General features: G+C 34.8%; 2 protein-coding genes across 3 annotated transcripts; one reads left to right on the forward strand and one right to left on the reverse strand.

Moving 5' to 3' along the window:
- Positions 1 to 412: 412 nt before the first annotated feature.
- On the forward strand, positions 413 to 1,191 carry LOC140774876 (brassinosteroid-responsive RING protein 1-like). Its single transcript, XM_073118042.1, has one exon. It carries the CDS (start codon positions 511 to 513, stop codon positions 967 to 969), a length of 459 nt encoding a protein of 152 aa, XP_072974143.1. The 5' UTR covers positions 413 to 510; the 3' UTR covers positions 970 to 1,191.
- A 985-nt stretch (positions 1,192 to 2,176) lies between these two features.
- Positions 2,177 to 22,919, reverse strand: LOC140772747 (MADS-box transcription factor 50-like). 2 transcript variants are annotated; one of them, XM_073114975.1, is made up of 7 exons: positions 22,732 to 22,919; positions 3,678 to 3,759; positions 3,121 to 3,179; positions 2,933 to 3,032; positions 2,804 to 2,845; positions 2,662 to 2,703; positions 2,177 to 2,535 (listed from the first exon to the last, which is right to left on the reverse strand). In XM_073114975.1, the coding sequence occupies exons 1-7, from the start codon at positions 22,911 to 22,913 to the stop codon at positions 2,416 to 2,418; spliced, it is 627 nt and encodes a 208-aa protein (XP_072971076.1). In that variant the 5' UTR covers positions 22,914 to 22,919; the 3' UTR covers positions 2,177 to 2,415. The 2 variants fall into 2 exon arrangements, with proteins under 2 accessions (XP_072971076.1, XP_072971067.1); XM_073114966.1 differs by having other exon boundaries at positions 3,121 to 3,182.
- Between the last annotated feature and the right edge of the window lie 501 nt (positions 22,920 to 23,420).

Here is a 23,420-nt window from a genome sequence, read left to right on the forward strand (position 1 = left end):
CTAAACGGATTAGTTTTGTAGAGTAATCTATCTATGAGTTCACACCTTCAATAGACATACAGACACATAAAAAAGAAGATGACAACGCCGTCTTCTTAATCTATCCATTAATTATTCTCAGCACTCAGTTCATCTCCATTATCAATCCATGGGAACTTTGTTGAGGAGTCAAAGTCGGCAGCATTTGAGAAGCTCCTTCACTATTTCCACCATATAAAACCCTCAGAGAGCACATGGCTTGTCAACCACCCTCTCTCTCTCTCTCTCTCTCTCTCTTCTTCTTCTTCTTCTTCTTCTTCTTTCTTCTCTCTCTCTCTCTCTCTCTCTCTCTCTCTCTATCTTAACCTCACAACCAACCTTCCTATATATATGCCCCACCTCTCAGGGTCCTCTTAATTCTCACATTTCTCTCTCTCTCTCTCTCTCTCTCTCTCTCTCTCTCTCTCTCTCTCTCTCTCTCTCTCTCTCTCTCTCTCTCCCAAGACGGCCACCACCACCACCACCTTCATCATGGGCTTCCCATCAGTTTGCTATTGTGTTATCCTCCCAAAACCTCTTATACTTGTCATCCAGTTCCTTGACTGCATCAAACATGCCTTCTTCCTTGCTCTATTCTACCTTGGCCTCAGCTCAGGCATCGAAGATTACGCGTCTCCCCTATCGGCGGCGATCGAGTCGTTGGCCTCCCCCTCGCCTCCGATAACCGCCTCGACGATCAAGGCGAGGCTTCGGGTCCTAAACTTTGAGAGACTCCCGAAGGGCTCATGTCATGAGGAGGAGAAGGAGGAGGATGTTTGTGCTGTTTGCTTAGGGCTACTGCAAGCAAGGGATGAGGTTAGGGAGTTGGGGAATTGTTTGCATGCATTCCATAAGGGTTGTGTGGATAAGTGGGTGGATATGGGGCAGGTCACTTGTCCATTGTGTAGGGCATTGCTATTGCCTGAGGAATATTATATGGGAGGAGAATAGAATAGAATTTTACTCAAATGTGAAGAGATATATAATGTTTGATCATCACATTAATTAGTTAAAACTTTTGTAATTAGTTTCTTCTTCTTCTTCTTCTACTTCTTCATTTCTTTTTCTTTTTTTTAATGGTGATGGAAAGTTGTTATACATGATTCAAATTGATACTGGATTGTAGGAGAAGTATTGTTTAACAATGTATTATATTTCAAGTGTCATGGGTGATGATGGTGTCTTTGTTTAAATGAACCTAGACAAATAAATTTTTGGATGTGATTCTAATTGAAGTAAAGAATTGTGACTCCGATTACAGTTGAAAACAGAATCAGTTTTTGATCTAGTCTTTGCTTAAACATCATATATCTAATATTTTCTTGAGTTGGATCATTGGTAAAACTTACTTCCAAATTTCCTTGTTCTAGCTCATATGAATATTATTCTCACCCACTCCTAGACTTTTTTGAGGAAACTTTTGACATTTCAGATTAGCATCTAAAAGGAGGAAAATTGATAGTATTGTAATAAATGTATATATGATTTTGAGAATGTTCCGAAATTTCATAGCAAGTCCCTTTAAACCAATATAAATTGTATATGATTTTTCAGTACTTGTTATGTTTACCAGTCAAACTCACTAGCTCTGTTCTCTGTTCTTTCTAACATATTAACCACCTCTGCTGGTGTTCTCTGATTCTTCTCAAGTCCTTATTTCGCCATGTATACGGGGTGCAATAGGAAAAATCTTGTCCAAAGTTTGATAGATTCATTTCATTTCTAGGAGCCCAGATAAAAATTATACTTCAATTTCTGTACTTTTTTTTTTCCTTTTAAGCCAAATCTTCTATATCCTTAGTTGTTTCTTTTGCACCAAGAGAGAAGCATTAGGCTGAGTAAAACCAGGATGAAGCTATCAGTAAAGCAATTAGATCATCATTCTTAAGGCTGTTATTTAATTCCTTACCAATCAAAATACTTCTAGTTCACTTGCCTTTTAAGGACTACTACTGATAGAAGCCTTCAAATTTGCTCACTTCCTAGACTCTGTTAGGCATCAAACTCTTGGATTTTTACCAAGTGACAGGAAATAAAGAGAGCTGTAATTTATCAATTTATGAACATTTTGAAGAGAAGCTCAGAGTTATCCTTTTCTACTTTCTGTTTAGACTTCCCTTGCTTATGCCCTATATTGCAAATGATACAAAGGAAGGAATTGTTATTCCTCAAACACTTTGGTATTATATCTTATTTCTATCTTATAGAACAATTGTGATGCATGTTCTTCACATCTGCTAAAAGAACCCTGAATTAGAAATAGAGTAAAAGTATGAATAACTCGTTGAGATACCGCTACTCTTTTCTTTTTCTTCTTATTCTTAGAAAAGAAAAGATAATACAGTTACTGTCTGACATCACCAAATGATATATGAATTTTGACTGAAGGAGATGTCATCAAGTCTCGCTAGTTCCTGGCCGTCCGATAAATAACTCCGTTTCTACTTCCATATTTTGACAAGCTTGAACATCTGGAACAACCCTTTCTGGTGCATTTACCTGTAGATACTCTCTTACCTTGAAGAAACAAACAAAATATGGTATCAGATGCAAATTTGTCATTGAAACATCTGTTATCGAAAATCCTATGCTGCAATGACATATTAAAGGATGTGCAAAAAAGTTATTCGGCTTACTAACTACCTTTTCTCGAAGCAGTGCATTCTCCTTAAAAAGCATCCTCTCCTGTTGATGAGATGAAATTTCTTAATTAGCATTAGGACATGAAATATATTGAAGTCTCGACTTCATAGAAAAATACAACAGTGAAATGGCAGTAGCTGACCTTTTCTTCTAGTTCTGAAATTTTCTCCAACAACTTCCATTGCTATGTGCACATAATATAAATTGACATCAATTGCAACTTTTCGCCAAAGCTAGATACTATGCACCAAAGCAAATGCTAATATATTACCTTCTTTACCCTGATGTTGCTTAGACTTTTCTGTAGATGGGCTTCTAGCTCAAGTAGTTCCTCCAAAGTACATGACCCCAGACCTTCACCCATGAGTCTCCTGCAGAAAGTTTCCAGAATTCAACAATTTATATCTTTCCGTGTCTAAATTGTTCAACTCAGCTACTCTTGTAAGTTCAAGTCAGTACCTTTTATAGGTTTCGAGAAGCTCAATCTTCTTTGCCAAGCTTGCAGCTTCAGACTTCAACTGCTGCATTTTTTAACAATATAATGCTAGTACATTGATATAACATCTGCTATGCTGAGCATTTTTTTTGTATCACTGCTAGTTTTGCTTATACTTGTTGAAGGAGCCATATCAATGTTCACCTCTGTTACCACTTATGTAACACTATTCTTCAATACTACTGTGGATTGTGAAATTAAACTTATGATTTCAACACTATTCTTCATTCTCTGGTGCTTCTATAAGAGGTTTGATTCCGATGGTGTGAGCAGCAGGAAATCGTCATTTAGACCTCCCAAATTTCTCGATTAACTTAGTAGATTCTAACTAACCTATGTGAGTGTCTGTGAATGTGTCTTTGTATGTAAGTATGCTTGCAAATATTGAGGGAGGGAGAGAATGTTACATTATAGCAATTTAAACTTACTACAATAAGATTTCTTGTATTACTGGCAGTTAATATGGCTAAAGAGACCAAATTGTTAAGTGTTAGTTAAGCAAAGAATTGGAAATCCTCACCTGGATACTTTGTTCTGTTGGTTTCTTGCTGCCGTAGGACGCCTTTGAATGTGTTGTATAACGATCAATTGTCTTCAGCATACTGAAAATATCCAAAATAGAAAAGTTTCAGTTTGTGAAACTATTAGAAAATAATGTACCAGGATAGGACAGTAACATTTAGTCAACAAAGTAGAGCATACAATCAGTACAAAAAAGAGTAGTTATCTCTTATGACTGTGTGCCCAATTTTAGTAGCTAAAGATAACATTGAGATGGACTTAGCAACAACACACTGGAAAATGGTAGCAAAACCAGAGAATAAGGGGTCTTTCATGAGATCTAAGAGGTCAATCAGCAATTTAGGTACAACTGATTATTTCTTATACAAGGGCAATATAGTAATCCTCAGTCCGCTATTTTCATACCAAACATGAGATACGTGGGACACACGGATAATTAATGCAACTCCACCATCTATATCTCCCAAACAAAATGCACCCTTATGGTAGACAATATTCTAAAACGCGTATGGCGGATATACAGCAACCAAGAGATTTCATGGCGCGCGATAGATAGTGAGCAACATGGTGGGTGATATAAGCCCAAGGCTGGTTGCAGATGAAAAACTTACAAATATATTTTTCTTAAGCTATATATCTAATATGTAATCAAATAAAAAAGACAAAATTTGGTAACTCATTAGCATTCAACACATGATAGATATAATCAACAGATTGTGTAAAAATTTGAAAACATTGGCAGATGGCATTTGGATGAAGCTTCTACACTTCTGGAAATAAATTGTGGATATACTAGTTTTCTTAGATTGCATCTGAGTCAAAAAAAATGTTAAAAAAAAGTGTTTGTTGCAAGAAATTCTTGGCTTCTATGGCTGAAATGTATTGAGTAGATGGAGAATCTGATATAGCAGCTAAATTGGTAGATATTCGGCCAATCGTTGCCTTATATTTAACCATATCCAGCAAGATAAACCCCCAGATTTGCCATCAACATCTTGGTCATCCTTCAAAGAACTGACTTCTTGGCCTTTCTCTGTCACTTGACAGTATCCGTCCACAATCTTGCTACGCAAGCTCATTTACCATTTCAATCAAGTATAAGCAATACTTGGTTCATTTTTTATTTAATTCATTGTGATAACTTTGGGTGCATATTACTTTACTTTAAAGCATTGTTGATTATTATGCTCATTACATGTGAGTTTATTTAATGTGATTTAAATCTGATAGATACAATTGCTTGTCTATATTCACAATATTTGTTCCAAGGGCATGGCATAGTGCATAAAAGAGCCTATGTACACACACCTCAAAAATTGTCTTGTAGAGTGTAAAAACCATCACTTTCTTGAAGTTTAACTATGCATTGTGTTTCCAATGCATGCATCTCTATCCTTCAAGTTCTAGGGAGAATGTGTGCTCACTGCAACCTACCTGATAAAATGCTCTTTATGTCTGAACCGAAATATGATTATAAAATCCTTAAGTTTCCAGATGTCCCAGGCACAAGTTTGAAAGTGGCCAAAAGCGTGATCTTGTACAACATAGATAAGGATTTACACGAGTGGCAAATAATATTCTCCCCTTTCGAGCGAAATCAGGCAACATGATGGAAAATTTCATGTTTAGATTGGAAGAGATGTTAAATATAAATATGTGAATTGAATTTGACGATGGGTAATTTGGAGACTAGAGAGTGGAATACAAATATGTCACATAAACACTTATTCCTTCACAGAATCCCCTATGTTGGAGATGAGGATACATTTCTTCACTTGGAATCCACCCAGAAAAATAGAAGTAAAGCCTATAAATGATAGTTTCTTAGTGCTATGTAATACGGGTAAGAAACTCTTTACATATCTCTAAGAAATTATTATTTTTCTACAAAGCGTTCGAATGTCTGAGAGGCGTTCGTATTTACAAAGATTTGCAAATGGGCGTTCGAACATACTCAGACAGCCGCTTGAACGCCCGACAGAGTTTTCCCTTCGTAAGTCAGTTTTATAGATAATACTAAGATGGGTTTAGGGAAAAAGAATCAAGGGTCAAGGGGCTTTTGAGAGAGAAAGTACTAATTGTATTAAGGGAGATTGGGGGTTTGAAAATAATTATATTTTTACATCTCTATTAGTGGATTGAAATTTTGCATCACATGTGGATGTAAGCACATCGTAGAACCATGCAAATCTTGTCTCTTGTTTCTCTTCTTTATGGTTTGCATATATTTGAGATTCTTATTTGTGATTGTCTTAGATGATTATTGCTCTCGGCTCCTAACACTATAATCGAGTTTTTCCTAAATTGGTGTTGGTATTAGCCTAGCTAATATTTATTTAATACCATCCATTGCTATTCTATTTATTCTTGTATTGGTTTAGGGATTGCTTTCGCTTCCCTACCCATTGATTGCACAACAAGTGGTATCAGACCCCAAGGTTCAAACCTAGACCTTTTGGATTTGAAGATAGCATTGGATTTGGTGTTTTGTTTTGCAAAGAATGCCGAAATCATTCAAATCTGAAAAATTGTTTCAGATACAAAATTTGAAGTAGAGAAGTTTGACGACACAAATAATTTTGGAATGTGGTAATGTGAAATAATGAAATCTTATTTCAACAAAAATTAGACATTACATTAGAGAAGAAGCTTGAACAAATCATAGAAGAATGAGATAAAATGAACAAGCAAGCTTGTAGTACTATTAAACTGTGTTTAGCAAAGGATCAAAAGTATTTTGTTATAAACAAAAATTCAGTAAAGAACTTGTGGAAGAAATTGGAAAACAAATCCAAGACAAAGAGTATTGAAAATCAGCTCTTTTTGAAGAAATTCTTCCGATTTCAGCATAAGGTTAGAACGCCTACAGCCAGGCATTTAAACTCCTCAACAAACTACTTGCTAATTTGCAAATCTGGATGTGGAGATCTTAGATGAAGATAATGCATTGGTACTCTTAAATTTATTCTCGAATACCTATGATCACCTCACTACTACTTTGCTATATGGAAAAGACTTTATTCATTATGATAATGTTGCAAATGCATTGATCAATAATGAGTATCAAAATTAGATAAACAAACTACTAATGAGTTGTCATAGATGCTTTGTCGGTGACGGGTAGATCAAAGAATAAAAATTTTCCGAAGAGAGACAAATCTCATTCAAAGATAATGGGTGCATCTTCAGATAGAAAAATACCTTCAAAAGACCAATGCTCCTATTGTCGTAACAAAGGGAATTGAAAGAAGGATTACTTTATATTGAAGAGCAAGGAGAAGAAACCTAAAAAGACAAATGTGGCACATTTGGATGATAAGGATTCATTTAGTACATTGATAGGCTCAACTCTTGCTTGTGACATGGATAAATGGATCTTGGATTCTGGGTACACATATCATATGTGTCATAACCGAAATTAGTTTTCCATCTTTAAAAAAATCTCAAGTGGAGTTTTATTCATGGGTAATGATAGCTCATGTAGAACTAAAGGCATTGACACCATCCGCCTAAATCTTCATGATGGATCTATGAAAGAGCTAACAAAAGTTTGGTACATACCACAGTTAAAGAATAACCTTATTTCACTTGGTGTTTTGGAATTAAAAAGTTTCACTATTACTTTGAGAGGTGGAGCACCGAAGATTTCTTTGAGAGCCTTAGTTGTAATGAAAGGTATAAAAAGAAGTAATCTATACTTCTTGCATGATTCTACAAATATCAATAGTGTAGTTGTGGCTTCTAACAACTCAGTTGATGTGGTCAACTCTAACTAAATTATGACATATTAGGTTAGCATTCGGGAGAGAAAGCATTGCAAGATTTGGTAAGCTAAAGATTGCTAAAGAGTGTGAAGAGTCTCAAGTTGGAATTTTACAAATACTATGTTATAGGCAAGCAAACAAGGGTCAAGTTTGCTACAGAATGCGTCGAACCAAAGACATTTTGAACTATATTCATATCGATGTTTGAAGACCTACCCGAAAGGCTTCCTTGGGCAAAAAATATTAAATTGTGATTTCCATAGATGACTACTTTAGAAGGTCTTGGGTGTACACTATGACCATAAGCATAAAGTGCTAGAAATATTTTAGAATTGGAAGAAGATGATTGAAAATTAGACTAGAAAGAGGATCAAGAAGCTCAGGTCAAATAATGGTGGTGAATACACATCAAATCTTTTTATAAATTGTGTAAATTAGAAGGAATAGAGCAGTACTTTACTGTTAGAAAAATACTTCAGCAAAATGGCATGGTCGAACGCCTAAATTGTACCCTACCAGAAAGAAAAGGTACGGTGCATGTTATCCGATGCTAGTTTAGGCAAGGAGTTTTGAGCAACTGATTACCTTCGTTGGCAAACAATAGGAAAAGCCCATTGGAAATATAGTCTGATAAACTCGTTTTGGATTATAATTCGTTACATATTTTTGGTTGTCATGAATATTACCATGTCAAGAATAAAAAACTGAATCTTAGAGCCAAAAGGGCATCTTCTTGGCTTTAGCACAAGTGTGAAAGGATTTAGGGTTTGTAGGCCGAAATTGAAGAAGGTGATTGCCAGTAGGGACATTATTTTTCACGAGTCAGTAATGTTGAAGAAAAGTCAAAAGGAAAGATGTTCAATTGGTAATAGAAAGGCAGAGAATACCTCTATAAATGATGGCATTTGAGATGAAGATTTAAATTTGCAAGACGTTGATATTGAGCAAGAGACATATGGGCAGGATTTCATAGCAATAAGAAAGCCCAGGAGAGAGATAAGAAAACCAACACGATGTTTATATATGTTGGCTTATACACTTTCAGTAGTTGATAAAGATATACCCACTACATTCAAAGAAGGCATGAGAAATGCCGAAAGTGAAAATTGGAAGGTAGCTATGAATGAAGAAACAAATCTCTTAATAAAAATAGCACATGGAACTTAGCGTAACTTCCAGAGGGGAAGAAAGCAATTGGATGCAAATAGATATACACCAAGAAGGGAGATCCTAAGATAAAAGGCGGTGTGAGATACAAAGCTAGATTGGTAGTAAAGGGCTATGCATAGAAAGAAGGAATAGACTATAGGAGCATCTCCAACGGATGCTCCATATTTGGAATCCAAGGGCTCCAAATATGGAGCCAAAACTGGAGCAAGAGCCCGGTGCACTCCAATGCACCAGACTTTATATTTATTAAAATAATAATATAATATATATATTTATATTAGCTATTTTAAATTACTTAATAGGTCCTCTAAGTGTTATTATTTTTTAATAAAATATATATGGTTAGAAAACTCCCATCAAGATCTTTAAAATAAGACTAATATTCAATCGTTTCAGAAGTAATTTTAAATTACTACTTTTTTAATTAAATGCATCAAAATTATATTACACGAAATAAACATCGAAATAAGCATTACATGTCATTAACTAAAAATATCAAAATTGTATTACATAAAATAAGCAGAAACTAACATTTCATAATTTAAACAATAAATGTTTAATAGTCTTGTAAGTCATCTCCATAGCCACCGACATTATAATTGCTTATGTGATACTACACAATATGACTATAGAGGATGAACAGGACGAGGAACCAGATATTGTTGATTCTACTCAACCTCCAGTCATTAAAGAGTTGGAAGCCAATGATGATGAACGATTTCAATAATTCCTTGCTTGACAAAGAAAGATCTAAGATAGAGAGGCTCATTTTGAGCTTCGAAATGCACTGATTGAATACTTATGGTAAAGGCACGGGAACGAAGGAATATAAATTATAATATATTTTTTATTTGATATATTTCATGTTTGATGTATTTCATATCTGATGTATTTTAATATTTAATATTTACATTAGGAAATAATTTTGAGTAATTATATTTTAGGACACATAATTTATTAGACTCATTTTTATAAAAAATAAAAAATTTAAAATTTAAATTAACTCAAAAATAATTTAATATTAGACTCAATTTAAAGGTCTCGATGGGACATTTCCAATGGTATTATTTTTATTAAAAACCGATTAGTAAAACTAATTATATACTTAGTTTAACTAACTAGATTATTTAATAAAAGATACAGATAGAATTAAAATTATTGAATGCAATAATTATTAGGCAAATTTGGTATTTTTAAAAAGCTGAAAAGATAAATAGAGCTGGCTCCATTTTTTTGGTGGGGCTTCAAATTTGGAGCCCCACTATTCCTAGCTCCAAATTTGGAGCTAATATTGGAGCTCGGTTGGAGTTGCTCTAATAAAGTGTTTTTTTCCAATTGTGAAATATTCCTCCATTAAAATTTTACTAGATTTGGTTGCACAATATGACCTAGAGTTAATTCAAATGAATGTGAAGATCGCATTTTTGCATGGCGACTTGTACGAGGATATTTACATATTCCAGCTAGAAGGATTCAAAGTCAGTGGAAATGAAGATATGATTTGCAAATTGAAGAATTTCTTATCTGGCCTGAAGCAATCTGTAAGGCAATGGTATAAACGGATTGATCAGTTTATACATAAGCAAAAGTATAAGAGAACCACCATGATTATTGTGTTTATTTTAAAAAGCTTCAAGATGGATCATTTATTTATTTATTTGCTCTTAAATATAGATGACATGTAAATGGCATCTAAGAGCAAAATGAAGATTGATAAACTAAAGCTCCAATTGCATAAAGAATTTGAAATAAAAAATCTTTGAGAAGCTAATAAAATACTCAGCATGGAAATCAAAAGAAATAGAAGAAAGGGGACAATATGCTTGATACAAGAACATTATTTGAAGAAGGTATACAACAGTTTGGCATTAACAACAAGACAAAACCAATTAGTACAAGTGCTCCTATGTCACTAACCACAGATGTCAAGCGAGATTTTATATCGAAGGTACACAATGGTGTGCACTAAGCCTGATATTTCACAAGCCATCAGTATTGTTAGTAGATATATGCATACTCCAGGGAAAGGTCATTAGTAGGATATGGAGTGGATTTTGAGGCATATACATGGTACTTTAGGAGTTAGTCTGGAATTTGTAAAAGATGATAAACTTGATCTACATCTTGTTTGATATGTAGATTCGGATTATGCAGGTTATTTGGACAAACTAAGATCTACTACCGAATATCACACTTGCGAGAGGATCGGTATGTTAGAGGTCTACTTATAATCAACTATTACTTTATCAACTATAAAGGAAGAGTATAAGATAGTGACATAGGCTATAAATGAGGCTATTTAGTTGCTTGGTTTGATAGTAAAAACGTAATTTGTTTAGCAAAGAACTAAGTTCATCATGCTAGGACGAAGCACATCAACTTCCAATTTTATTTTGTGAGGAAAATTTTGGAGGAAGGTGATATTTCTCTTTGAAAGATTGAGATTGCAGATAACCTTGAAGATAAGTTGGTAAAAATAGTGACAAAGGTCAAGTTTTAACAATGTTTGGACTTGATTAATATCACATTTGATTGATTGTGTTAGATTTGGCGTCTTCGGACATAAATTTGTAGGCCATGCATTTCTTTGGAGTTTCTTCAATCTCTTTGCAATGACAGAGATAAAGTTTTTGGTTGAAGTCTTGGAATTTTCGCCAAGGTGGAAAATTGTTGTTTCTGGCTTAATTCTACAAGGCATTCGAAGTTCGTTCGAACAAAGCGTTCGCATTTACAGAGATTTGCAAAAGGGCGTTCCAATGCACCAGGGTAACCGTTTAAATACCCAACAGAGTTTTCCCTTCATAAGTTAGTCTTATAAATACCATTAAGATGGGTATAGGGCAAAAGGATCAAGAACTTTTGAGAGAGAAAATATCTATTGTATTAAGGGAGATTGGAGGCTTGAAAATAATTGTATTTTTGCATCTCTTTTAGTGGATTAAAGATTTGCATCACTCATAGTGTAGACACGTAACTGAACCACGTAAATCTTATCTCTTGTATTCTCTTCTTTGTGGTTTGTATATATTTGAGATTCTTACTTGTGATTGTCTTGGATAATTATTGTAATAACTAGAAAAAAAAAATTTAAGAGAGAAAAGAGCGCACATGCACTACATGTGAAAACTCCTTCCCTTCTTCTTCTCCATCACGCAACAGAAGGGTGGCTGCGGGATTTTTGGCTACTCCAGATCAAATTTGGATTAGAATTAAAACCTAACCTATAAAAACCCTAAATCCTCTATTATCCACCAACCCTAGCCCACTTATTTCCTCTTTTCATCTTCTTCTTGTTCTTTCTTTATTGTTGGAGTTGTCGCCATAGAATCAAACTGCTGTAGCGCCGTCAAAGTAATCAAAGACTACCACGCGACTCGTTGGTAAGCCCTCTTCTACCCCTCAAATTTAATTTAAGTTTGATAGGGTTCGGCAAATCAAATCGACTAGCAGCTTCGGGTCGCTACAGCTCATGCTCAGCAGCTCCACATCGTTGGCCTCATGCCATAATTGCCTTTCAAGAGAGCCTTCGTGGCTCACATCGTCGTCAGCCATGGGTTAAGGCTGTGGGTCATCACTGATGACTTCTCCTCCACCTCGCGTGGTCGACATGGTCGCGAGGAGGGCTTTGGGGAGGTAGACGGACTGCCAGCGACCGTGATCACCGACGATCTTCCTTCTCCATCCGTCTCTTTTTCTTTTTCTCCCTCGTCATTCTCATCGAGGGAGAGAAGAGTTGGACTTGGGTTTAACCCGAGCTAACCTTTTCTCCTTTCGGATTTGAGTCTAGATTTAGGACCCGAAGACCTGACCCGATCCTTAGTATTAGGTCATGGGCTGCGGGCCCAGTCCTTCTTAAATATTGGGTTGGGCCTTGGTCTAGCTCGGTTATTATTATAAAAAAAAAGGACTGTGAGCCAGCCGCAGCCCAACCCACCTAATTAGGCTTGATTTGGACCATTTGAACAATTTATTTAGCTTTAAGTTTTAAAAATCATGATATAATTTAATTTTATTGTTATTTATTACTAAAGGTGGTGATTTTTAGTATGTGGATTAAAGATTAGAGATTTTAGTTATTTTACCTAAACTCAGGTGAGTGGGTTCGCTCACATATTTATTCATACTGTATTTCGTACTTTTTATCAGACCACATATTTCTCTATGCAAATTTAATTTATATTTTCTGTGTGCAATTTAATTATTGTAATTCTGTGTGAAAATATATAATCCAGTGCATCGCTATACTTCTTGCAAATTGCAAAATGTTAGTGGAAAAAAATATAACTGATATTTAGTATGGCTTAGAAAACAGTCCCGGTATAGATTACTTGCGACTTTCCGTGATAATTTAAGTCTAACTGGAAGTCCAGGAAAAGCCCTTTTTTAGATTACTGTGATGACTTTCTTAGGTGACTCTAGTGGGGTTAAAAAACAATCCCAAATTAGATCGAAATACTTTTTAATGTGACTCTAATCTCTCTCAATGATTAGTAGAAGAGATATGCTGTGTTTATCACATAGTGACACCTCCTGATGACCAAAAATGGATCAGCTATAAGAAAAAGACTTGAGCGCCATCTCAAGATGACTTCTAGCCGATGTGGATTCATAGAGTATAGACCCAAATGAGATAAATAATAATAATATTATTATTATTATTAAGAAAAAGTTTAGTATATTAAAACTGAGCATGTCATGAGATATGACTTTATGTTAGTATTATTGTTATTATGATTGTTACCTTAAAAACATGCTTAGTGAAATTGTCATTTTATATCATTAGAATTAGATTTTATTTAAGTTATAGATTTTAAATTTAATTGACTTTCGATTGAATTCTACTCACTGAGCTATAGTTGTTAGCTAATAGATTTTTTTCTCTTCTAATATTTTAAGTAATGGTAAGCGTGGCGACTAAGCAAAATGCATCGGGACCCCACATCTACTTAGGACTTACCCCTTTACCTTTCCATTCTTTTGGATATTATGTTATAAATTTTTTTGTTTATTTAATTTGCTTAAAAACACATTACTGATGACATTAGTTATTTTCTATTTGGTTAAATTATATAAATTATTATATAAATTAAATTCTTATTTTTATTAATTCTTATTGTTGTGTACTTAGAAAGTATTAGTAAGGCTTCATGTATCTCAAGCATATTGAAGTACATGGCTGATCATGATTCCGGTTTTGGATCGTAACAATTATTGCTAACATTGTGATTGAGTTTTTCCAAATTGGTGTTACTATTAGCCTTGCTAATATTTGGTTAATATCATCTGATATCGTTCTATTTGTTCTTTTATTGAGTTAGAGATTGCTTTCGCTTCCCTACCCATTGATTGCACCCTTTACTACTACTATTACCTTCTCTTTTAACTTCCCTACCACTATTAAATGTTATGATAATATTTCCATCCCTCTATTTACCACCATAATGCTAAGAAGTTAGATAGTCAAAACTAAAAGATAGTTAATGCATGCAAGAGTTATAGAATATACTTGCATTGCTTTAGGCTTTGGAGACTATAAGTGTCATTCTCCCTTTGGTTAAAAAGAACTTGCCTTGAAGTTCATCAACGTCATTTTCCCTATGATAAGATGAAAGAACCTGGACGTTGAAGGGAGCTGAAACATTGTAATCTCTTGGTAGGTTAATTTTGTTGCCATTGTCTCCAATTCCTCGAAGAACTTTGAAAGGACCATCCACTTTAGCCTTGAGTTTGCCAAATGGACATTGTTGATCGAAACTTGGGAAACCTTTTGAGTTTACTAAGCAAAAATATTTGTAATGAGATCTCTCCTTGCGCCTCTAATTAGTCTTATAGCCACACGATCAACGCAAGTCCATTCCACATTGTCTATCGACAAAATTATCCTATTCGATTTAACTCCTTCGTCTGCTACTTCTCTTATAGTGATGATTGTGAACAAGCCATACTCATAAAAAAGATGCAAGAGCAACTCTGTCAAGTGTGTCCCCTACAACACTTATATTGCTTCAGTCTAATGGTTTCTTATCACTCCAATTCACTTCGATCAAGATAAATATCATTAGATTTAGGAATAGGTTTCACACTTTCACCTTCAAACTAAAGTTTCAGACCCAAATTATCCTAATGATAAAACTTATCATTCAGTGAACTAACATTTTTCTTATACTGCTCTAGTATGTCGGGTTCCTACTAAGTCTCTTCAGTCAAGCCGAGTATTATTCAGTGATGGTCATGCCAGTGGCACGTGCCGGTCACCACGGGGCGTGCCAAGCGGTATGCCTCGGCACGCACCCCCCCTCCCCCCCCCCCCCCCCCCCCCCCCTCCCGTGTCAATGGCACGCCCCCTATAATATTTTTAATAAATTTTTTAGGATATTTAGAAATGTTTTTGAGTCTTTCGTATGTCAATTTTTGATTTTTTTTTTGTCTAAATATATGTATTAAAATTTAAAATCTACATTACAATATTTTATCTTTAGATTATTTTTGTAAATAATCTATTTTATTAAAGATAAAACAATAGTTGAATATAAATATTATTCAACACATAATATAATTGAATACATTCATTAAAATTAATATTAATGATCAAACACTCCATAATATAATTGAATACATAATAACATTCAATACATAATTGATAATAGTTCAATAATTAAAACTAATATCTAGTTGAACGTAGAATGATGAGGAGAATCAAAAACATCATTTGCTAGCACAAGAATAACATAAGAATGTTGCGTTAAATACTGTCGATATTCTTCAAAACTTATCCACTGATAATATTGCTCATTATAACGTCTCACATAGTCTTCATAGAAATAAGAATTTTGTAATTCTTCAATAATATGATATGGATATTGAATATACACGGGAACAACTAGCATAGGCACAGGCACACGATAAGCATATGCAGATTGTGGATATGAAATATAATAAGATGTTATGGCTATGGTGGGTGTGATTGATATGATGGTAATGATGATGAACTCATATAATCGTATGGGCACACCTTTCTTGATGTCCTGCTACCTATAAACTCAAGTCCTTTCCTCATCTGACTATAATCATATTGAGGTTGAGATGGTCCCTTTCCTTTTTTTTTGTCTCTGATAAATTCAGCTTTGTGGTTGTCTAGGTCTAGCAGATGAATTATCATTTCAATTTTAAAAAATGACAAATAAGTTGTCATTTCAAAAATAATAAATGACAAAAGTTAATTGAAAGAAATAAGAAAAAGTTAAAAAAATGGGTTCTACATGTCATATCATGTTTGTTAAGAAAATAAGTAAAATTAATTTGATAAAGATTGATGAAAATAAAAAAAAATTAAAAAAATATCTACATTGGCACATGACCGGCACGAGGCTGTGCCGGACGGCACGCCCCCATGCCAAATCAACACGGATCGGCACGGCTCGGCACGTGGGTGTGCCACTAGCACACCCCGTGCCAAGTGTCGTGCCTCTACTGGCATGGCAAGTGCCGGTCGGCACAGGGCATGCCGACCAACACGGCCATCCTTGGTATTATTATGCTTAGAGATAGGTTTCATAGCTTCACCTTTAAGTTAGGGTTTCACACCTAAATTTTTTTAATGTCAAGACTTATCTTCAATTTTAGAAAGGGCACCGATCATGGGGACAAGAGGAGTTGATAGGGTGGTGGTAGATGATAGGAGTTTGTGGCTATGAGCATGTGGCAATAGGTGGTGGAATTTAGAGAAAATGGTGTCGGCGATGGAGCATAGAGATGCTTGCAATGTCGGCCTTAGCAGAGAGCAATGTTGGTGGTGATAGCATCGGTTGTGAGCAGTCTAGTGGCAACGACATCGATGGAGAAGCTGTTGGCATGGAGAGTTCATTGAAGGAAGCAATTGGGCTGGGATTGGGCTAGGTTTAGATATGCTAAAGTTGAAGATGATTTAAGGCTAACGGGTGGGAATGAGGTTGGGGTTAAAGCTAATGGCTGGATTGGGTTGGATGCTAATGGATTTGGAGGATTGAATTGGTGAGCTGAGTTAGTTTGGGTTTATATGAGTTTGGGTTCAAGTGGGTTCAGGTTTAATGGATTAAAGGAGGAAAGAGAAAATAAAGGAAATTTTAGTATTTTGAGATACGGGCAAGAAAGTTAAAATTGAACTTTGGATAGGCTTGATTAGTTTTTGGATAGTTACTTGTTGGGTGGATTAGGGAAAAAATATTTGTTGAGACCCCAAGGAAGGGATAAGTCACCGGATATTTGAAATTCTCAAAATTATTAAATTTTGAAATTTTAAAAGTGTCAAAATTCTTGAAATTCTTGAAATTTGATTTTTTTTTTTTCAAGCATTAGCTTTTTGTTTTTTTTCTTTAATTTTTTATTTTGCTCACCTATAGTAAAGAAGAAAGTTAATTTATGTAATGGACTATTTTGATGATACAAGAATACTCTACTTTTGGTGACCGTCGAATCTTACTTTGTGGTTTCGCAGTGATGACGGATTTTTCTCGTTCCTCCACAATGGTGATCTTCTCATGCAACTCAAAACTCAATGTACTCAACGTATGATGGAGTTCGTGATGATCTGTTGTTCATGACGCAAGTGGTCGCACAAAGAATAAGTGCAGAGCGGCATAAAACCTGGGAGTCGAGCTGTCCATAAGCGGTAGACATTCAGAGATCATCTCCGATGGCTTTCACATCCTCTGGTGACTCTAGTGAGTCCTTATTTCTCTCTCTAACTTTTGTTTTTTATCCTTTCTCTCCTCTCTCTCTTTGATAATGACCCTCTCTCCAACGATCTCTCTCTCTCTCTCCTTATGCCCTCCCTCCTCTCTCCCACTCTCCCTTTATCATTCTTTCTCTCTCTAACCTTTATTTTGTTCTCCTCTATTGCAAGTACCCTTCAACTATTGCAACAACATAGAGAGAGAGAGAGACTAGAGAGAGAGGAGAGAGAGAATATGCATGCTACAAGAGGAGAGGAAGAGAAAGAGAGGAGATACAAGATAGTGCTAGCTAAGTGGCTATACTTGAGAGATAAGGGGAGATAGTACAGAGAAGTAGAACAAGAGTTGTAGAACTCTTTAGACAAAAGGAAAATTATTTTAGTTTTTCAACTTTTAGACTTACTTTGAGAAAGGAAATCCCATTTAGTTCACATAAAATAATTTATATTATCCTTAGAATTTCCCTTGTATTTTATAGTATTTTTTAAATTTTATGTCATTAAAAGTTATCTAATACTAAAGTGGCTGATACACAATAAATACGACTGATATTGTCAATCCATTTAGTATTTTTGATCAACCAATCTCGATCCCCATTATTAAAACCTTGCTTTATACATTGTGTGCACTTCAATTATGCTAATCATGTCATGTTAATATGATAATAGACACCACCACATGCATGTATCACTGGATACTTAAATCTCACCTCACTAGTATATATTACTCTCTTAATTAGACATATTGTTTACCAAGTATGAGAAGGTGTAAACATTGCCAAATATGGAGATTAGACACTTACATAATTTAGAAATCATGATTGTAAGATAAGAGTTGTAACTCTAGTGGTACTTAACGACGAAGCGTTAGGACATCCTTTTGAATTGTGTACTCATGATCATAGAAAGGAGTGCAGTGATGAATGAGATATGAGTATGGATTTATAACTGAGGTCCTTAATCTAATGACTATATATAACTGGTCATACAATATTGCAAAGTTGTGTTGGCAACCTTACCGTTAGTTGTCTGTCCTTCGTCTAATCTGTATATGATTGATGTAATGTTATCTTGATGCTCCGTGTGAGCATATGATATGATACACAAGATGCTTGTGAAAATTGAAAGTGAGAATAATTTGCTATCATTATGAAAATATTGATATAGGGTGCATTATTAGTCTATCATGTTATGTTCTGTTTATTTATGCATTTAATTATTATTTAATTATTATAGATTATACTTTCTGGGCTTTATGCTCATCACCCTTTAATTATATTCTTCTAGGATTTTGGACATAATCATGATAGTAAAGGATTTGGCAAAGATAAATAGAGTTTGTGTCATTTATTTATTTATATGGATTTTTAATTTTTGCCCCCTTGTGGGCTAGAAACATTTGTAAGGGTATAGACATGTATTCTAAGATTTGTTTTGGCACGTCGATATCTTGATTATTTATTGCTTTGGATTATTTTGATAAATTTTGGCTTATCTATTATAGTACTATGTAGAAATATTGATTAGCAAGTGAATACCACATATATTTTGATGGTGATTGTGTTTCAATTCTATTGCTAAAATGAAACAAAACTTAAGAGAAATGGTTTGAAAATAAAATCGCCTGCCTCTAATTGAGCACCTCCTTTTCTTTTTTCCAAGTTGTCTACACACCCAAATGCCCAATATGGTACACATTCTAGAAGATACAAAACATTCCTACTCACTATAGTCCAATTGAAACACTTGTACTTCTCACACAGTAAACACTAGAGTATCCATCTATCTAGCTCTTAATTGTCTTTCTGATTGTCCAAAGGTTATCCCAATGAGGAAAAGAAAAGTCTCCTTTTGTCACCTCATGATAAGAGCTTTTGTCCTCATATCCTACTCATCAGCTAGAAGATTGTTAGATCTTTTGACTTTTGAACCAAGCTAGCCCACTTTTGTATTTTATTGATCCAAGTGCACCATACCTCAAATTTAATATAAAAATACCAAAAATTTTATTTTATAAATCAGTCAACTCTTCACAGCATTTTCTAAGCGCTTGCTTCTTAAACATAAATATTGAATAGTTGATCGTTTTATCAGAAAAAAAACTTAAAAGATAAATTTGGAAGAGCTATGATCTATGTTTTTGTGATTTTGAGTAATGTTCGCTGCATGAAATGGTCATGTTATTTTAACTTAATAGAATTTTTCTATATCTTCACAATAATATTTTTTATAACTAAAATAGATAACCGTGCACAAAGTTATAATATTACAAACTTTTTCTTTATAATTTTACTTATATCTTTCTCATTAAGTGTTTGTAATAAAAAAACACTTAATTTTACAACATTTTATGTATATCCTCTTTATCTAATAAATTACTGAATTGTTCAACTATTTTTCTTTCAATTAAAATGTTAATTAGATCAACGTTTTTCCAATTAAAATGTTGATATAATCAGCATTTTACTTGACGGGGTAAAATGTTAACGGTTTAGTGTTTTATTTAGGACTACAATGAAATAGACCTTTTATATTAAGTTTTAATATAGAATTCTCTCTCTCTCTCTCTCTCTCTCTCTCTCTCTAACCCCCCTCCCTATCTCCATAAATATACACACACAATACTCAGATAAGCATACATGAAAAGATGTAGCAAGCTAAAAGCTAATTTCCCCTCTTCGATCAAACTTGCTAGTTACCAATAGAGCTCTCTTCAAGTTTTTCATAGTTGGCTTTTGGATGAACTTTGGTGAGGATATCTGCCAAATTGTCTTGACACACTTCCACAAGTTTGAATTTTTTATATGCAGCTCTACTCATAAAGAAGGTTTGGCTTATCTTACATAGTTGACCACTAATTCTTCCCTCAAACTGATGATTTCTATAACTATGAACCAACAGTGACAAAAATATTCTTACATAAATGATGGAAGAAAAATATACTCCTTCAATTCCTTTGTGTGCAAAACCCAATAAATATTCTTCATGCCATCTTCCGAAGTAGTGTTTGTAAGACTAATAGCAGTACATCTCAATTCCACACTAATCCTTTCAACTTGTCTTAGTCCTCATGTTACTTAGACATGTACAAGAAAAATCAGATAGTGCTTCAAAATGGAAGAATAATGATATTAAAGTATAACGGGTCTTGAGAGAGAAAAGACCACAAAAAAAAAAAGGCTGTTGAAAGGAAATGGTAAGAGGTGACATGATAATACCCAACATAACAAGGAATCTAGATATTGTTGTTCTTGTGAACCAATTATCTCATAAAATAATATGTAGCAATATCATATGTTGGTTTGATTAACCTTATTATATCTTATGTTCCTGTGTTGTAAAATAGATAATAAACTTGGAGAATGAACAAAAAGGGCATTACTATCTCTGGACCTTTCATTTTAGGTTGGTCTCTAATCTTGGTTAAGAATAGCAACTTAGGTATTCGCAGTCTGCCTAGATGCACTAATATTGTATCCTTCTACTTCTGATCACCTCATAACTTTGTTAGTGGTGGTTGTTAGTGGTGGCAAACAAAATGGGATATAGGATCTATGAAGGTAAATATTATTCACAATTAATTAATGCAAAGAACATTAATATAGGCAGATTTTACTGACAGACAAACAAAGGCTTGCTAACTAAAACAAAACAAAACAAGTATAATAAGTAAACAAAACAATTGCGCTAGTAACAGCAAGAGTCTCAAGAGACTAGAAGCATGAATGAGTACATAAAAGAAGTGAAAAATCTGAAACTAGATCAAAACTTGAAAATTAACTACATGGGAATGTGTTGTTCAAATCCTTCCTCATTTTTCTATTTTGTTCAGTGCAGAGTCCTGTTAAACTTTATCAGTAAATTTCTCTTAAATAATAACAGTAAGTAACTTTGGAATGTCAGGATGAGTTGACACAAGATCTCCTATGCCTACATACAAAGTGCATACTTTATGGAAGAATATAATCACTAAATGAGATAAATTCATTAGGGCAAAGGATTTTGGAAATAGATTTGATCTTATATGTATTTATCTTTATCCTAGACGTACTGCCATAGTCTATTACTCCCCAAAATGAATATAAACATCAAAATGGAGATAGGTTCAATGAATACATATTTGGGTGCAAAGGTTTGAACTCGAAGCACAGCTAGCCACTAAAATATACACACTAGTAAATGCTTCATATAAAAGTTGTCATAAGTGAAATAGATAATATTTTATCAACAAACTCACAGAAATCTCCTAGAATGTATACCCGAGAATTCTGCTACCAGATATTGTGTTTACTGTTTAATTGCCACGTCCTTAAAGATAACAATAAGTTCTGTTACGATGGACTAATGGAATAGGTATAAATTTATAGAAACAAGGACTCTGATATCTAATCAAAATTAGATATAGATCTGAGGAGACAACTAATCCTAGAAAATTACTTGCTAGTAAATAAAAGATCCAAACCCTTCAAACTTTGGTGAAGTTTGAGTTGGTCCAATGTACTATGAGTATCCTAGAAGATTTGCTTTGAAATTTTGTTACTGAACGTTTGAATGCAACACTCCTATGTACTATTAATATGAAATCCAAAATAAAGTTCATTAAAAAAAAAGCTGAAAAAAATATACCATAATGGCGTGCCCTGATAAAAAGATGTGCAATATTCTCGAAGTCCGTTTTAGTATTTAATTAACAACCAATATATCAAAGTGTACGAAATATTACACGTTTCATTTAGTGTTTGATCCTCTTCAATTTAATAATGAATAATGTCTAAGAGTAATAGTTGTGTAATCTTGTGCCTTACGTTATGATTAACATATCTATTACGTACTTCCCGAAATTTACGTCCAATTATATGTTAATGAAAGGTAGCATTGAGAAACTAAGTATTCCTATTATGATGCCCACTAAAGCTAGCTAGAGAAATTGCAAATCAATTGAGTGCTAATCAAATATAGTTTCTATCATCTGATGAGGAAGATGGAGATATTAACTTCACATCGAGTCCTTCACTGAGCTACAGGTAACCGTACGTACAGCCTAAAATTAATCTACAAGAACTGTAGTACTTTGGGAAGACTTCTTGTGCTACCGACTACTGTGCTGAAAAGGTTATAAAGATCAGACTCCAAGCACTAATGAGTCGTCTCAACTCAGCACTTCTAAAGACAAATTTAACCCATTTCTTGGTAGTAGTGCCATAATATATATATATATATATATATAGATGCTGTAGAACTGGTGATGATGATGAGCAATCTTAACCCAAACCCTAGATGGTCATCTTGATGTGACCATCCAAATCGATGATTGGTGAGACCCACATCAAACATAAGAAGTAGAGGGGGAGAGAGAGAGAGAGATATTTGTTAGAGAGAGAGAGAGAGAGAGAGAGAGAGAGAGAGACCTGGAACTGGAGAACTCGTAGAGCTTTCCGCGGCTGGAGAAGACGATGACTGCGACCTCGGCGTCGCAGAGAACGGAGAGCTCGAAGGCTTTCTTGAGGAGACCATTCCGGCGCTTCGAGAACGTCACCTGGCGGCTCGTCGCGTTCTCGATCCGCCGCATCTCCGTCTTCCCTCGCACCATCTCTCTCTCTCTCTCTCTCTCTCTCTCTCTCTCGACTTCTTGATCTCGATTTCTAGAGCGACAGAGAGAGTGGGGGGTAGGGGGGGTAGGGGAGGGGAGGGGAGGGGAGGGGGGAGATGATTTAAATATACGGCGTTACCACAAATGGAAAAGGAACGAGGGGAAAGCCGATCGAGAAAGAGCTTGCGATAAATGGCAATTGGCTTATTCTTTTATTGCCTTTTTTTGGAAGAGTTCGCTGTTTCCTTTTGTTCTTATATTTTTTTTTTTAATTTAATTTTTCCCCCCTCCCTAATTTCCTTCTCTCCTTTTTTCGCATCTCCTAGGTGAATAGAAAGAGAAGACGGAAGTAACCAAAAAACTACCCCACATTGTCTCCCGCATCTCCGAGTGAGGCGGCCACGTTTCGAGCTCCTAGTGGCTCGGTTCCGTGTTCTTTTGTTGGGTAGCGCCGGATTGATGGATAGGTGGTGCTTTTCTAGTGCTCGTCCGTACGGGAGTGAGCGG

Source organism: Typha angustifolia, chromosome 2 (assembly GCF_048772165.1).
Source record: "Typha angustifolia cultivar Huaian chromosome 2, ASM4877216v1, whole genome shotgun sequence".
Lineage (NCBI taxonomy): Eukaryota > Viridiplantae > Streptophyta > Magnoliopsida > Poales > Typhaceae > Typha > Typha angustifolia.